The sequence below is a fragment of the Aedes albopictus genome, chromosome 1, assembly GCF_035046485.1.
Source record: "Aedes albopictus strain Foshan chromosome 1, AalbF5, whole genome shotgun sequence".
Classification (NCBI taxonomy): Eukaryota; Metazoa; Arthropoda; class Insecta; order Diptera; family Culicidae; genus Aedes; species Aedes albopictus.
In genome coordinates this window covers 331,726,307-331,741,871 of record NC_085136.1, presented here as the reverse complement: position 1 = coordinate 331,741,871, position 15,565 = coordinate 331,726,307, and the positions used below count along the sequence as shown (strand labels likewise).

The 15,565-nt window shown below is 43.6% G+C and overlaps 1 protein-coding gene across 1 annotated transcript; it reads right to left on the bottom strand.

Annotated features, from left to right (window-relative positions):
• Positions 1 to 4,943: 4,943 nt before the first annotated feature.
• Positions 4,944 to 10,313, bottom strand: LOC134284049 (uncharacterized). The gene has a single exon (XM_062842228.1). The coding sequence runs from the start codon at positions 10,311 to 10,313 to the stop codon at positions 4,944 to 4,946; it is 5,370 nt and encodes a 1,789-aa protein (XP_062698212.1).
• Between the last annotated feature and the right edge of the window lie 5,252 nt (positions 10,314 to 15,565).

The window sequence follows — 15,565 nt, the reverse complement described above, 5'->3', positions numbered from 1 at the left end:
GTGATAGTCAAGTGTTCTAACCATCACACCAGGTTCGCTCCACAACTCCAGCAAGTTAATTCTGGTTTTCATCAGAAACTATTAGGAGAATCTGGGATGGAATTCTTGGAAATTTCTAGAGAAATTTCGGAAGAAATTTATAAAGAGTCCAGGAACTCCGGAAATCCTTTCGCCAGCATTTCCCAAAACCGCAAAAATCTCAGAAAGTATCTCTAGGAAGCAAACTAGGAAAGAATCTCTGGAGGAATCCTGGAAAGTGCTCTTGAAGGAATCCCAGAAGAAACTTCCTTATGAATCTCAGAAGAAATTCCTGGAAGAACCCCAGAGGGAACTTCTAAAGGAACCCTAAATAAACTCCCGGAAGAATCTCATCAAGAACTCCCTGCCCTAGGAATCCTACAAGAGACTCCTGGAGGAGTCCTGGAACAAATTAGTGAGGAAACCGTGAAAAATTCCTGGGATTCTTGAAGAATCCCAAAAGGAACTCCTGGAGGGGTGCCACCGTGCCACGCACGAGCACTCCTCATTTTGATTCAAATCAAACAACCCATGAAAAGCTGCCTAAATTGTTCTAAGTTCAAATCGTATACAGTAAAACCTCCATGAGTCGATATTGAAGGGACCATCGACTCATAGAAATATCGAGTGGTGGAACAGAAATCCTTTGGGAAGCTTTTTGAAGGAATCATCATAGTAACCCAGAAATTATTTTCAGTATGCAAAAATTTACCTTCATGAGTCAATATCGAGTCAAGGAACATCGACTCATGGAGGTTCGACTAAGGCCACGTAACGTCAAAGACTTAGAAAAATTGATCATAGCAACCGCCGTATGCTGTATGCGACTGAGAAAAGCACACCTATCACACGTCAAGGCCTACTTGCCATTCCGTTCTCGATCTCCGGCTCACACGGTGACAGTGTCCTTCATTAACGCGCAAAGTCCATTAGTTCTTAACGTCGCCTTAGCGTTGTTAACGGTCGTCTCTTTTAGCAAATGATGGAGATTTGTTGTGACAAGTTGTTCTCGACAAGTGTCACATTTCACACACAGGGACGGACCGTATCGGACCGAACCGAAAGGGATTAAAACCAAGATCCTGTCCGTCTGTCAAAGAAGAGCGAAAGAGTGATCATTCGTTGCGAAGAGATATCACATTGCAAATGAAGCTATACGTCTCCCGGTACAAGTACAACGAGTTCTCGTGTTGCACAGACCCTCCCTGGACCGGGATGGATTAAGTCCGAATAAGTCGTAGAGTGAGCGATGAGCATGGAATGAAATAAAACTTTTAATTGCTCCTAATGACGAAAGAGTACAGGCGTCTGCATTTCTATTGCTGTCATTTGTAAGTGGCGCTCACTCGCTCGTTGGATAAAAATAACTTCCTTTCAGGGCAAGTGCAAGCCAGCGCAGCGAGAGAGCCCTCCTCAATCCCCATACGTTCCGAAAGACTAAGACTGCGTTATGACACTCATTAAACTGACATAAATTATGGGATCATATCGCTGGGCTGGATGAAGGAGCACGTGGCAAATGGAATTCAACTGAATGGAAGTGCACTTACCCGTTGTTAGAGGTACCAGAAGTGGGTTGGACTGCAAGTCATCAACCGTGGCAGCTTGGAATAGCTAATTCTATAAATATATGATAAATCAGAGATGTACATTTTCATGGCTGCATGAGACTCCGCAGACGCGTGACACACGATGGGAATGAATGGCGCTTGATGGAGATCCAGTAAGATCACAGACGATTACCATTCTTAGGTTGTAGTCTGGCATTCTCAAATAATACGCTGTCCACTAAGTGTATGCTTACAAGGGAATCCCACAAAAAGAATGATTGCAAGAATACCTGATTAACTCCCTGACGAATTTTCTGAAAGAATACACGGGAGACTTTCTAAAGGTTATCTTGGAGAAATTTGTGAAGAAATTCTAGGAAAAATATCTGCAGCACTTATTTGAGTAATTTCATACGGAATAACTGGAAGAATTACTGAAGAAACCGAAGCTAGAAGATTGTGAAAAAAAAACATGGAAAACTTTCTTAAAATAGCATGGAGAAATTTCTAAAGGAACTAGTAAAATGATCCTCGTACGATTTTCTGAAGATAACTTTGGAGTACTTTCTTAACTTTTCAGGACGCACGCCGTTATAAAAAATACAACACTACCAAAAAAGCTCGCTCGGTGTACATCTCATATAAAATGCAGTAAAAATATCAAACAGGCGCACGTCCTGAATGTTTGATGAATCCCTGGAGGTTTAAGGTAATCCGGGTAATCCAGAAAGAATTTCTGAATATAACTTCAAAAAATACTTAACGGAACTCCGAATAATTTTCTGAAAGCAGCTTAGGAGCAATTTTTGGAATAATCTTTGAAGGATTTTCATACGAAATACATAGTCTGATTTTCTGAAAGAACCACTTATGAATTTCTGGAGGCTCAAGGATGTCTTGAAGATATTCTGAACAAACCGTCGAATGCCTTTCTATAATAGTTCATTGACGATTTTTAAGGAATCTTCAAAGAAACCACTGGAAAAAAATCTAGATACACATGATGAAAAAATGTTATAATCATAGAAGTGTTTCCAAAGTATAATTTCGTTAAAAAATCCCATGAAGGATTTCGCGAGGAGTCTTTGGAGCAGGGATGGCAAAAATATTTTTTTCTCTTTTCCGTTCATCGATACCGACAGTAAAATAAAAACAAAACAACGGCAGCACCAATACCATCAGCAGCCGCACCGCCGGCAGTCAAGCTGGCGCTTGATAGTTTTCGCTTCCCCACAAAACTATTTATGAGCAGTCATGCCGAGGCGGGTAATTGCGAAAAATGTCAAATATATTCAACTGCTAATAACTCACTTGTTTTAGTGAATAATTTGAATCTGTTTGCACAAATAGCTAGAGCACACTCCTAGCTTTGTAATGCATATAAAGAAGTTTGTCTAGAAGCGGTTTGAAACGCAGAAAAATGCGAAAATGGGAGAGACAGAAATTTTTGTCGTCGTTGTGCTCGAGTACCGGCGCTTTCGCGCTTGGAAACCGTTTCGAGGAAGAAGGCTGCTGGAAAAAAATGTTATGACATTTATTTTTCGAACAGTTTGAGTTTGGCTGGGCTTGTGATGTTCGTGTGGAAAAATGTCAAAAGTACAGCCGGTACCCGTTTTTTCCAGTACATTTCTCATCCCTGCTTTGAAGGATTTGATTAAGGAATTACTAGCAAAATTTCCTAAGGGAACATTGTAGAAACTTCTTAAGGAATATTCCTCCACAGTTGGAATGAAAGATTTAGCTAAAAAAATCCAAGAAGCATTTCTATATGAATTCTCAATGTCTGCTTTCTGATGGTATAATTAAAAGAAAATTAATGAATGGCACATAAACCTGACAAACGAAGCAATGAAACCTCGCTGAATTTGTTCCTGGCTTTGCCTACTTGAGAAAAGAGGCAGATAAACCAAATCAGTTACAATTGTTTATGAATTTTCAAGATTAATGCTCTTGAAAACAACAGTGGAGATTCAAGTCAGCCATTGTTGCCAACCATATTTGTTGATGTTTCAAATTGAAGAACACCTGGAATCGTTGCTGGAATTCCTGTAGGAGCCCGGGACTGGTTTAAAAAAAACCTCTGGAGGGATTTTTGATGGTATCCCTGGAGGACTTGCCAGAGGATTGCATGGAGGTTTTCTATTGAAAAGTTTCTAAAAAAAAGTTTGATAAAAATCATGTATAAATCAGAAAGAAACTCTGAAGAAATTTCTAAATAAATTCATAGAGTAATTTGTGAAGCAATTCATGGAATATTTTCTAAAATGTTCCCTAAAGAAATTTCTTAATAAAGAAATTTCTGAAGGAATGAATTCGGGAGGAATCGCTGAAGAAAATTTCCGAATGTATCCCTGATTTACTTTTTTGATTCCGGAATGCAGGCTTTCTCAGTCTTGGGTAAATCAAAGCGGCAAGTTTTGCTTTTCCCGACGTTTCAGCTTTTTATTAAGCCTTTTTCAAGGGGCCGAAATATCGGGAAAAGCAAAACTTGTCGCTTTGATTTACCCAAGACTGAGAAAGCCTGCATTCCGGAATCAAAAAAGTAAATCAGGGATTCGGAAATTTTCTTTATCGATTCCTTCCGAATTCATTCCTTCAGAAATTTCTTTATTAAGAAATTTCTTTAGGGAATATTCAGGAAATATATTCCAACCGTACTCATCAACCCCTGATGGCGCGTATCCCCTACGTTGTGGTTCTTTTTCAGGTTTCACCACTCCGCTGCTTACTCGGGCTTCAATTTAAGACCACTACCCTAGCTGGCGGTCCAAATACACTCCGAGCCGATATCTTCAGCACATGCAATGCCAACGTCCCACAAAACCAGAGTGCACAATCACCAGAACGCCGCCGGAGATAACCCAACGAACAGCAGCACACAAAAATAGCACAACGGGGACGTTCTGGCACGATAGCTCGATAGCAGAAAGGAATTGCAATAAAGTGTAACACGCGACTTGATACAGACGACGAACAACTTTATTTCTTAACACTCATGCACTTTATTCACTTTCACTTTTGATCTAATTGGAAATTGGAAAAGCTGTGCTCTGTCGGGCTGTCTAACTAGGAATGGGTGGGGTGGTCGGTCTGGGTATGCTGGTCCCGCAGTCGGCTGTGAGCCGAGTTGCCAGAACGCGTAAAAAATCTCGCTCAAGTGCGAGCGGCAGCACCAACTACTGCGTGAGATGATGATTCTCACGCATCAGGTCGCCTCGTTAGGTTGTGAACCAACATACCCGCCGCCTTGAACTAGTTCAACACACAGAAACGTAAACAAAAACAAACAACTTCGATCTTATCGCTAATGTGAAATGAACTAAACAATTTTCTCTTAAACTAACAGGAATTGTGTCTTTTTAGCCTAATTTAAAACTAATGTGCTGGTTGCTGCTCATTGGAAGTGGACGCTGATGGATTTTCGCAGTTCGTGGTGACGACGGTGTTCGGAAGCAGGCATATTTTGGCGATGGGACGAGTGATAGTACCACGGGAAGTGCGTAGCAAAACAACTCGGGCTAGTTGGTCTTTTCCAGGAATCACCGATTCAATGCGCGCAAGAGGCCAACGCAAAGTGGGTTGCATCTCGTCGACTAGGATGACCATTCTTCCGGGGATGATTTCGTCGTTGCGCTTCCAACCACGAGTGTCATGCTGCAGCTCTTGGAGATAGTCCTTCCTCCAGTGGACCCAAAAACGTTGAACGTGTTGCTGCAGCTGCTGGTAGTGCTCCAGTCTAGTCGGTGGTACGGTGTGCAGGTCTGGGCCGGGCAGGGCTTGTAGCGACGATCCAATCAGGAAGTGTGCCGGCGTCAAAGCTGCCAAATCGTTTGGGTCCTCGGTCATCGGTAGCAGCGGACGGGAATTCATCACGGCTTCGATTTGAGTGAGAATCGTGCACATGTCCTCGAACGATAATCGTGTCGATCCTAGCTGCCGATAGAGATGTCGCTTTGCTACCTTGACGGCAGCCTCCCAAAGGCCCCCAAAATGTGGGGCTTTGGGTGGTGTTAAGTGCCACAGGATACCTTCGTCGGCGCATGCGGATGTTATGCTGTCTTGCTGTGTTTGGTCGCTGAACCTGTAGAAAAGCTCGGTCAATTCGTTCTTTGCCCCCTCGAAATTTTTGCCATTGTCTGAATGAATATGATTTGGACGTCCACGCCGAGAGATGAAACGACGTAATGCATTCAGGAAGCCTTGAGTGGACAAATCACTGACCAGCTCCAAGTGAACCGCTTTTGTCGAAAAACAGACGAATAAGCACAGATATGCTTTGGCAGGCGAAGCACGTTTGTGGATGGGACGAAGGTAAAGTGGACCTGCGTAATCCACTCCGGTCACACTGAAAGGCCGGCTTGGAATGACCCGCTGGGATGGTAGTTGGCCGATTTGTTGTACCGTAGGCGTTGGATTCAGACGAGTGCAGCGGAAACAGTTTCTGACAACGGTTTGAGCCAGTCTGCGGCCACGGGGTGGCCAGAACTCTTCACGGATTGCGGTTAGGAGTTGGCGCCCGCCGCCGTGAAGCAACTTGCGGTGAAAATGTTCGAAAACCAGGCGCGTGAACGGGTGTTTGGTAGGCAGCAGTGCAGGGTGTTTGGCTTGGTAGGGCAGTAGGGCGAAGTTCAGTCTACCTCCGACTCTCAACACTCCCTCTGGATCAAAAAATGGACTCATCCGGCGTATGTGTGACTGTTTGCCGATAGTTTTCTCTTTGTTCAGCTGCTTGATTTCCTCTGCGAATCCGTCTTGTTGGGCTAATCGAACGAGAAGCGTTTTGGCTTTGGCAATTTCGGCAACAGTAAGTGCTGCGCCGATGGGAGAACTTGGTGACGATGGCATTGTACGGACTTTGGTACGGATGTTGGTGACGAAACGAAGCATGTATCCGACGACGTGTAGCAGGCGGTTGTAGGAGGACCAGCGGAGGAATAGAGGGTGAACGGATGTTGTTGTTTGGATGACCGCAACGGTGGTTTTGATTTCCAACTCTTCTCCTGATACTCCTGGGGGAATCAACACGGGCCAGTCTTGCGGCAAGTTGGCCAGCCAGCCGGGACCTTGACTCCACAATTCGCTCCGAAGGAATTCGTCGACAGACATGCCGCGCGAGACCAAATCGGCTGGGTTCTCGACTCCGCGAACGTGTTTCCATTGACAGCCGTGGGTATATTGCTGAACTTCTGAAACACGATTGGCCACGAAGGTTGGCCAGGTGTTTGGGGGTGCTCGAAGCCACTGTAGTGTAACCGCTGAATCCGACCAGAAATATGATGACGACACGTTTATACCGATGGCCTTTTTGATGCGGTCGTGTAAATGAGCTGCTACAACGGCTGCACACAGTTCCAATCGCGCAATTGTTAGCCGCTTGAGGGGAGCTACTCGGGATTTTGATGCTAGGAGATGTATACGCACTCGTCCTTGGTCGTCTTCACATCGCGCGTATGTGCAGGCTCCGTATGCAGCTTGGGAGGCATCTGCAAAGGTATGAAGTTGAACGGTCGAATTGGGAAGGAATGCGTAGCGGTCTACTCGATGCTCGGAGATCTTCGACAGGTCTTGGTAGTATGATTCCCATTTGGACTTCACAGGATCTGGCACGGGTTCGTCCCAGTCGCAGGATAATAGCCATAGTTCTTGCATCAGGATCTTAGCGCGAACCACGACAGGTGCAATGAGCCCGAGAGGGTCGAAAAGCTTGGCAATATCGGAGAGGATCGACCGCTTAGTTGGAGACTCATCGGTATTTCGAACTTGGGAATCGAATCGCAGACAGTCGGTTCCTGGTTCCCAGCTAATTCCAAGTGCTTTTATAGTTTCGTGTGGAGCAAACTGAAGAGAAGATTGCGTACCGACTTGCTCATCGCTGAGGCCTTGCAGGACTTCAAGCCGATTGGACGTCCACTTCCGAAGCTCGAGTCCACCCTTCTCCAGTAGTTCGCTGAGTTCGTTTCGTAGCTGGACCGCTTCTTCAACAGTTTGAGCTCCGCCAATAAAGTCATCGACGTAGAAGCTTTTTTTCAATGCCGGGGCTGCCTCGGGGAATGCTTGACCTTCATCATCCGCCAGTTGCTGGAGAGTCCGAGTCGCTAGGAATGACGATGGCGCCAGACCGTACGTAACGGTGAGGAGTTCGTACGATTGCACCGGGGATTCTTTGGAAAAACGCCACAGAATACGTTGGAGTGGTGTATCATCGGGATGAATGAGTACCTGCCGGTACATCTTGGCAATATCGCTCACCAGAGCGATAGGAAAGGTTCGAAAACGCAGAATAATGTTGAGAAGATCGTCCTGCACCACGGGACCAACGCAAAGAGCTTCGTTGAGGGAGAAGCCGGTGGAGGTCTTTGCCGAGCCATCAAACACGACACGGACCTTCGTCGTCGTGCTTGCCTCCTTAATTACGGGGTGGTGGGGCAGGTAATAGGTCGGAGAGTTTTCTTCGTCGTCCGCTTCGACCAGGCGCATGTGGCCGAGGGAGAGATACTCTCTCATGAAATGGTGATAATCTTCCTTCAATTGCGGGTTTCGTTCCAGTTTCCTCTCCAAGCATTCGAATCGTCGTCGAGCGTTTTCCTTGGATTTGCCTAGCAGCTGGTTGAATTCGGGTTTCCGGGGGTATCGGACAACGTAGCGGCCTTCAGAATTCCGGGAAACTGTAGACTGGTACAGGGCTTCACATTGCCGTTCTTCAACTGAGTAGTTGTCCGAGGATGTCAGTTCTTCTGTCTGCCAAAATCGCTCCATGCTCTCCTCCAGGGAAATCATCGAAACGGTGACGGCTTCACAAGTCGTAGGCGCACAAGAAGCGGGGGAGGCCGTACTTGAAGATCCAACGACAATCCAGCCGAAGACGCTGTCAACCAGGAGGGGGAGGTTTTGGTCTAGCTGAATACGTGCAGCGCTGGGGAAGAACGAGTAAAAATGTTTTGCTCCAAGTAGCATGTCGATGGGTTGACTTTCATTAAAGGCTGGATCGGCGAGAAACAGGTCTGTCGGAATCTTCCAACCTACAGTTGAAACATTTTGCGAAGGGAGGTTGGCCGTCAATTTGTCCATCACCAGGAAGCTGACGCCGCACGAGAAGTCCCCCTTCCTCGACTGAATCTGGGCAAAGACGGAGTCTCGTACCGAATTTGAGAGTTTGCCGGCCCCTTGGACGGTCACATCCACCTTCTGTCGTCGCAGCCTCAGAATCTTCACCATACGATCTGTGATGAGGTTTGGTTGGGACGCGCTGTCCAGAAGCGCGCGAGCCAGATGTTCTACACCGTAGTCGTCGATGACTTTCACAATCACGGTAAGTAGGAAAACGTTTTCACGATGATTTTGCAGAGGCGTGCTGACTTCAACATTTTGTGTAGTTTCAGATGCTGCAACCATGGATTGAGTAGGCGACTCGACTACAGACGAAGCATTCGAAGAGGGTGGAGCTGCTGATGTTGAACTAGGCGTTGTGGCTTGGCTGCCGGACCTGCGTGGAACCTCGGACTGTTCAGGGTGGAGAAGCGTGTGATGGCGTCGGTTACACCTCCGACAAGTAAAACTGGATGGGCAATTTTGAGCGAAGTGGTTTCCTCTGATGCAGTTGTGGCACAAACGCTTTGCTTTAACGAGTTGCTGGCGCTCGTTCGGCGAAAGGTTGAGGAACTTCTGGCACCTAATCACCGCATGCGATTGACCACAGGCGATGCATTTCTCCCCTGAATTAGTAGTAGTTGCACAGGAAGAGACTCGAAACTGGGAATTGTGATGATTCTTCCTCGGCGGCTGAGTGGAATGACTAGCAGAAGGTGCTGAATTCGGTGCGTGGTGGTTCACGGAGATTGATTCCAAAACTCGGGTTCGTCGCTGAAGAAAATCGATGAGGCAGGCGTAGTCTGGGTTCGCCACCGTAGACGCATGGTCCTCCCAAGCTTTCACCGTGTCGTTGTGTAGACGTGTGCACAGCAGATGCTCCAGGATGGTGCTCCACGAATCGGTCGGCTCCCCAAGCTGGTTCAGGATCTTCGTATGCCGTTCAAATTCGTCCACCAACCCGTGCAGTGATGCAGCAGACTCCTTCTTCATACAGGGGACGTCGAAGAGTGCCTGCAGGTGCCGCTTCTTAAGAAGATAGTCGTTCGAATACCGATTTTTCAACGTATCCCAAGCCAGAACATAGTTAGCGGAGCTAATCCCAATAGACTCGATCAACTGGGCAGCTTCCCCCTTGACAGCTGCCCGCAAATAGTGGAACTTTTGTATATCCGGCACGTCCTGATTGGAGTGGATGAGTGCGAGAAATGTATCATGGAATGCAAGCCATTGCATATAATCGCCATCGAACTCCGGCAGAGAAATCGTTGGCAATTTGATCCCAGAGAGAGTGGAGGAAACTTGAGGGGGTTGAGGGACTTGAGCGCCAAAAGCAGAAGGCGGAGGTAATTTGGAAATCAGACTGGCTTTAATTTCGAAAAGTCGAGGCTCGAACTCAGCCCGAACATTTGCATGATATGCCCTACCTTCTTCGGTTGTTTCGCTGTCCTCTAGCTGCGACTGCACTGATTCCAGGTTGTTCCAGACGCCGTTAAGGTACTCCAACCTCAGGGGTAGCTGCGCTTGATCACGTTGAACATCGTATCCCGTCGCAAATGCCTCTGCCCGGCCCAATGCAGCCAAAAGTGTCGCTCGGCGTGCTGTGAGTTGGCTCGTTGACTGCAATAGCGGCTGTTGGATCTGCTGCTGATCGTCCATTGTCCTCAGCAGCGGTAGGAGGGATCCGAAGGCGCGAAAAATCAGTCCAGAGAGAGACCTGCCAACCAGAAGACCACAAGTAGACCCACAGAAGGTACGATAAAGCACTTGGAAAGGTACTCACCTTGTCCAAGGCAAGAATTTGCCTTGTATTATTTAAATTCCGCTCGATACAGGAAGTATGCTGTAGCTCAGGCGGTTCAGATCGCCGAACCTGACGAACTGAATGAACCACCGATGTCGTACGATGACCGTTTGAGAAACTTTGCTCCGATAGTGTGCGTTGCTGCAGCTGGGGACGCTACAGCACCAAATCAACCGGTCACACTGATGGAATGATCCAGAATTTCCGCGGCTGGGGATGCCACGGTAGACAATGGCCCAATTGTCTTCAACACTGGGCAGCAAGATGGCGCTTCGAGGCCACAAGCGATATCACATGCAGGAATGAATGGTAGATATCGTAGAACGGGAGTCGCCGCTAGCAGTTCGTGCATGCAAAAAAGACAGAAACGCAGATCTAAAGGGCACCTGCGATGTGCGCAAAATATTATCGGACAGGTCGTTACCTTACGCCCGATTAAAACGAGCCTTGTATTGAATTACAAGCAGCAGGCAGGATGGCGAACGTTGCTTCGATGAACTGAGGTCCAATATGGCAGCGCCCAGTGGACGGCTCAGCACGTGGTGACTAGGACGAAATCCTGGTCACGGCACCAAAATTATGATGGCGCGTATCCCCTACGTTGTGGTTCTTTTTCAGGTTTCACCACTCCGCTGCTTACTCGGGCTTCAATTTAAGACCACTACCCTAGCTGGCGGTCCAAATACACTCCGAGCCGATATCTTCAGCACATGCAATGCCAACGTCCCACAAAACCAGAGTGCACAATCACCAGAACGCCGCCGGAGATAACCCAACGAACAGCAGCACACAAAAATAGCACAACGGGGACGTTCTGGCACGATAGCTCGATAGCAGAAAGGAATTGCAATAAAGTGTAACACGCGACTTGATACAGACGACGAACAACTTTATTTCTTAACACTCATGCACTTTATTCACTTTCACTTTTGATCTAATTGGAAATTGTAAAAGCTGTGCTCTGTCGGGCTGTCTAACTAGGAATGGGTGGGGTGGTCGGTCTGGGTATGCTGGTCCCGCAGTCGGCTGTGAGCCGAGTTGCCAGAACGCGTAAAAAATCTCGCTCAAGTGCGAGCGGCAGCACCAACTACTGCGTGAGATGATGATTCTCACGCATCAGGTCGCCTCGTTAGGTTGTGAACCAACAACCCCCTTTTTTGAAGATTCACTGGACTAAATTCTTACGGGAAGATTTTCTGATGGGATTCTGGGTGAAACTTCTGAAGAGTTTCTTAGACCATTTATTGAAAAAAAAAAAGGAAATTACCATTCTGAAAGCCGCCCTGGAGAAATTTCTGGAGGAATAGGCAGAGGATTATAGAAATCTATAGAATGAATTTCTATAGAAATAATGGACTCTCTTAAGGCATCTCTAGACGTCTCTCCGAGGAAATTCGTGGAACTCTTTCTGAAAAAATCATGGAAAACTTTTTTAAAACCATCCTTGGTGTTATTTCTGGAGGAATTTCTAAATGAATTCATGAAAAAATATCAAAAGGGACCGCTAGAGGAATTTCTGGAAAAATCAAAAAAAGTATTAGAAGGAATCCTATAAAGATTTTTTGACAAAATCCTTAAGAAAATACATAAATATTCTTAAAAGATTTTTCAAAAAAGAACCTTTGAAAGATTTTCTAAAGGAAACGCTGTAAAAATTCTCGATGAAATTTGTGGAGGAATATTTTTCATAATTGCAGGAAGAGTTTCTAAAAGATTACAATGAATAATTTTTGAGGGGATCTATTGAAGGTTTTTTGGACAATCCTTAGAGAAACTACTAAATAATGAATTTCCAGAGCCATTTATGAACAACACTCTTAATAAATTTTTGAAGGGAATGCTAAGGGAAATTTGATAGAAATAATGAAGGAACTTATTAAAATTATATAAAATAATTCATTTAAAATTATTTAGAGGAATTACGAAGGATTCCGATGTAGATATTTTAAAAGGAATTCCTGGGGAATTTACTTAAAGCATTCACGGAGCAATTTTGGAAATAATCTATGAAAAAAAAAATTATGGAATCTCTAGAGTAATTTCTGATGAAATCCATAGAAGAATTTCTAAAAGAATTTTCGATTATTTTCTTGGCAGATTCCTAGGACAGTATCTCGTGGAATTCTTGGGAAAAATTTTTAGAGAAATTTTTAAGGAAACCCTGAAGGAATCCCTGAAAGAATCCATGGAGGACTTTGTGAGATTATCTTCTTGGAAGGTTCTCTAGGACAATGCGTGCAGAAATTGCTAGATGTATTTCTTGACTAGTTTCTGGAAGAAATAAAGAAGAAATTTGTGAGAGGAACTCCAAATAAATTTCTGAATAATTTAAGTAATACGGTTTTAAAGCAATCCATGCAATATTTTATACAAATGCCTTTTGCCGCCTTGGCAAGCGAACCTTTGGCGGAATCTTCCGAAGATGACCGAAAGAAAATAAAGTAATTTAAAACGTAAAGAATAATAAAGGAGTTTTCATTGAAAAAAAACAGACATAAAAGAAAACAATTCAACACCGTTTACCGTCAAAGCAACGATAAGATAAAAAAAAAATTCTTGAGAAATTTTCGAAGTCTTCTTCTTCTTCTTTATGGCACTACGTCCCCTCTGGAACTTGGCCTGCCTCGCTTCAACTTAGTGTACTTTGAGCACTTCCACAGTTATTAATTGAAGGGCTTTCTTTGCCTGCCATTGCATGAATTTGTACATTGTGAGGCAAGCACAATGACACACTATGCCCAGGGAGTCGAGAAAATTTTCCCGACCGGAACGGGAATCGAACCCGCCGTCTCCGGATTGGCGATCCATAGCCTTAACCACTAGGCTAACTGGAGTCCTCAAATTTTCAAAGTATTCAGGTTAAACATTTTGTAGAAGCTTTTTTTTTTGTTTTTTTTTTCAATAATTCCTGGAGGATTTCTTGAATGCGTCCATGGAGCAATTTTGAATGAAATCATTGGAAAATTTTCTAAAGGAGTTCATAGAGAAATGTTTAAAGGAACCTCTAGTGGAATTTCCGAAGGAATCTATGGAACAGTTTCTTTAAAAATCAAAAAAAAATCTGTTTTAAAAATACATAGAGTAATTTTTCAATAATTTTCTGGAAAGCTTTCTTATGCAGTCTATGGTAGAATTGCCAAGGAAAGCATTGAAGGTATTTCTTAAACAAAAAAAATAAGGAAGACTTTATAAAGGCATCTCTGGTCATAACAAAAATTCGTGCAAGAGCTTATGGCTGATTTTTTCAAAACAATCCCTGTAGAAATCACGGAAGGAATTTTCGGATGCGTTTTTAAAAGAATCCAAGCTGATAAAACTGAGAAAATCTGTGGAATGTTTTATAAAGAAATCCGTGAGGGAAATCATATGAACGAAATTCCTTGAGGAGTCTTAGAAGGAATTACCGACGGATACCATGAGAAAAAAAAAACGAAAAAAAATCAATGGAAGATTTTAAGAAAGATTCCGAGAATCCTATGTATTTGTTTGTCCAACGGACTGGACCCTTTTTGTTGTGATGGATTTTGGGAATAAAACACTGCTAATTATTCGCCGTCCTGCCATGAGGCATGTGAGTAACTGATTTTTATTGGTATTTCTAAATTCTACATATGTGGTAGAAAGAATAAGATGGTTTATGGTGTACAAACAGTGTTATTATTCCCTTGTTTTTGTTTATAGCTTTTTCATTGAAACTTGTACGGAAAATCTATTGTTGATATAAAAATTAAAAAAAATGTTTCCTTTTGATTGTTTCAAAAATCGATGGTAAACGGAAGTTCTAGAAAAAATAGCTAGAAACATTTGACCATCCTTTCTGGAAGAATCCATGGGTAAATTTTTAAATAAGTTCATGAAATGTTACCTAGGAGTATCTTCTTTCTCTTCTTCTTGGCGTAACGTCCTCATTGGGTCAAAGCCTGCTTCTCAGCTCAGCAGTGTTCTATGAGCACTTCCACAGTTATTAACTGAGAGCTTCCTCTGCCAATGACCATTTTGCATGCGTATATCGTGTGGCAGGCACGAAGATACTCTATGCCCAAGGAAGTCAAGGAAATTTCCTTTACGAAAAGATCCTGGACCGACCGGGAATGCCTAGGAGTATACTGGGAGATATTTTGGGAGAATCCTTTACAAGAATTTTAGAACATAATCCTGGAGAAATTTGAAGGATTCCGTGGAAGGTTTTCCTAGATGATTTTCAAAAAGTTATCATATGGCAATCTCAGAAGCAACCAATGGCAGGTTTTGTAAAGGTGTTCTTGGAGAAACTTCTGCACGAAGCACTATTAAAAAATCTAAAATTCCTGGAGGTTTCCCCAAGTAACTCCGGAGAAGATTTTATGAAAGAATCCTTTGATGGTTTTCTTAGGAAATTTGTGGAATATCTTTTGAATTTTCTTGGAAGAATTTCTTTAAAAATCTGTAGAAGAATTTCTTAAATGATGTGAGGAATTTATTTTCAAGGAATCGCTTTTACTGAAGAAGTCCGTGAAAGATTTTCAAAAAAAAAAAACAGAGGAGAAATTCTGAATGAATTCTTGGAGATATTATTGAAGAAATGGACAACTGAAGAAAGCTATGGAAGGTTCTTCTAAAGAATCTTTGAAAAAAACTTCTGTTGAATTTCATTGAGGAATTTCCGAAGGGAACATTGAAAGATTCTTCAAGGAATTCTTGGAAAAAATTCTAAAAAAATTTGAAGAAATTTTTGAAACAATCCATGAAAGATTATCGACAAAAATTCCTGGTGAAATTTGTTAGGGAACTCCTAAGAGAATTTTCATAAGAATCCTTGAAGCCGTTTCAGAAGAAATCCCTGGAAGATTGTCCAGGGATTCCAAAATAATCCTTGGAAGTTTTTGTAATTGCACTTTTGAAGAAATGTCTGGAGAATCTTAAGACTCGTTTCTAAACCGATCTCTGAAAAACTTCTTGAAAAAATCCATGGAAGAATTTCTACAATAAATACTGTGAAACTTTTTCAACGAATTCAAGGAGGAATCTCCTGTTTCTGAAGGAATTTATGGACACATTTCTGAAGTAATTCATGCGAGATTTTTTAAAGGAAGTGATAAATTTCTGTAGAAACCATTAGTAGAATCTT

Excerpts from the sequence above, each read along its gene's own strand:
- LOC134284049 (XM_062842228.1), bottom strand. The coding sequence starts at position 10,313 with ATGGACGATCAGCAGCAGATCCAACAGCCGCTATTGCAGTCAACGAGC.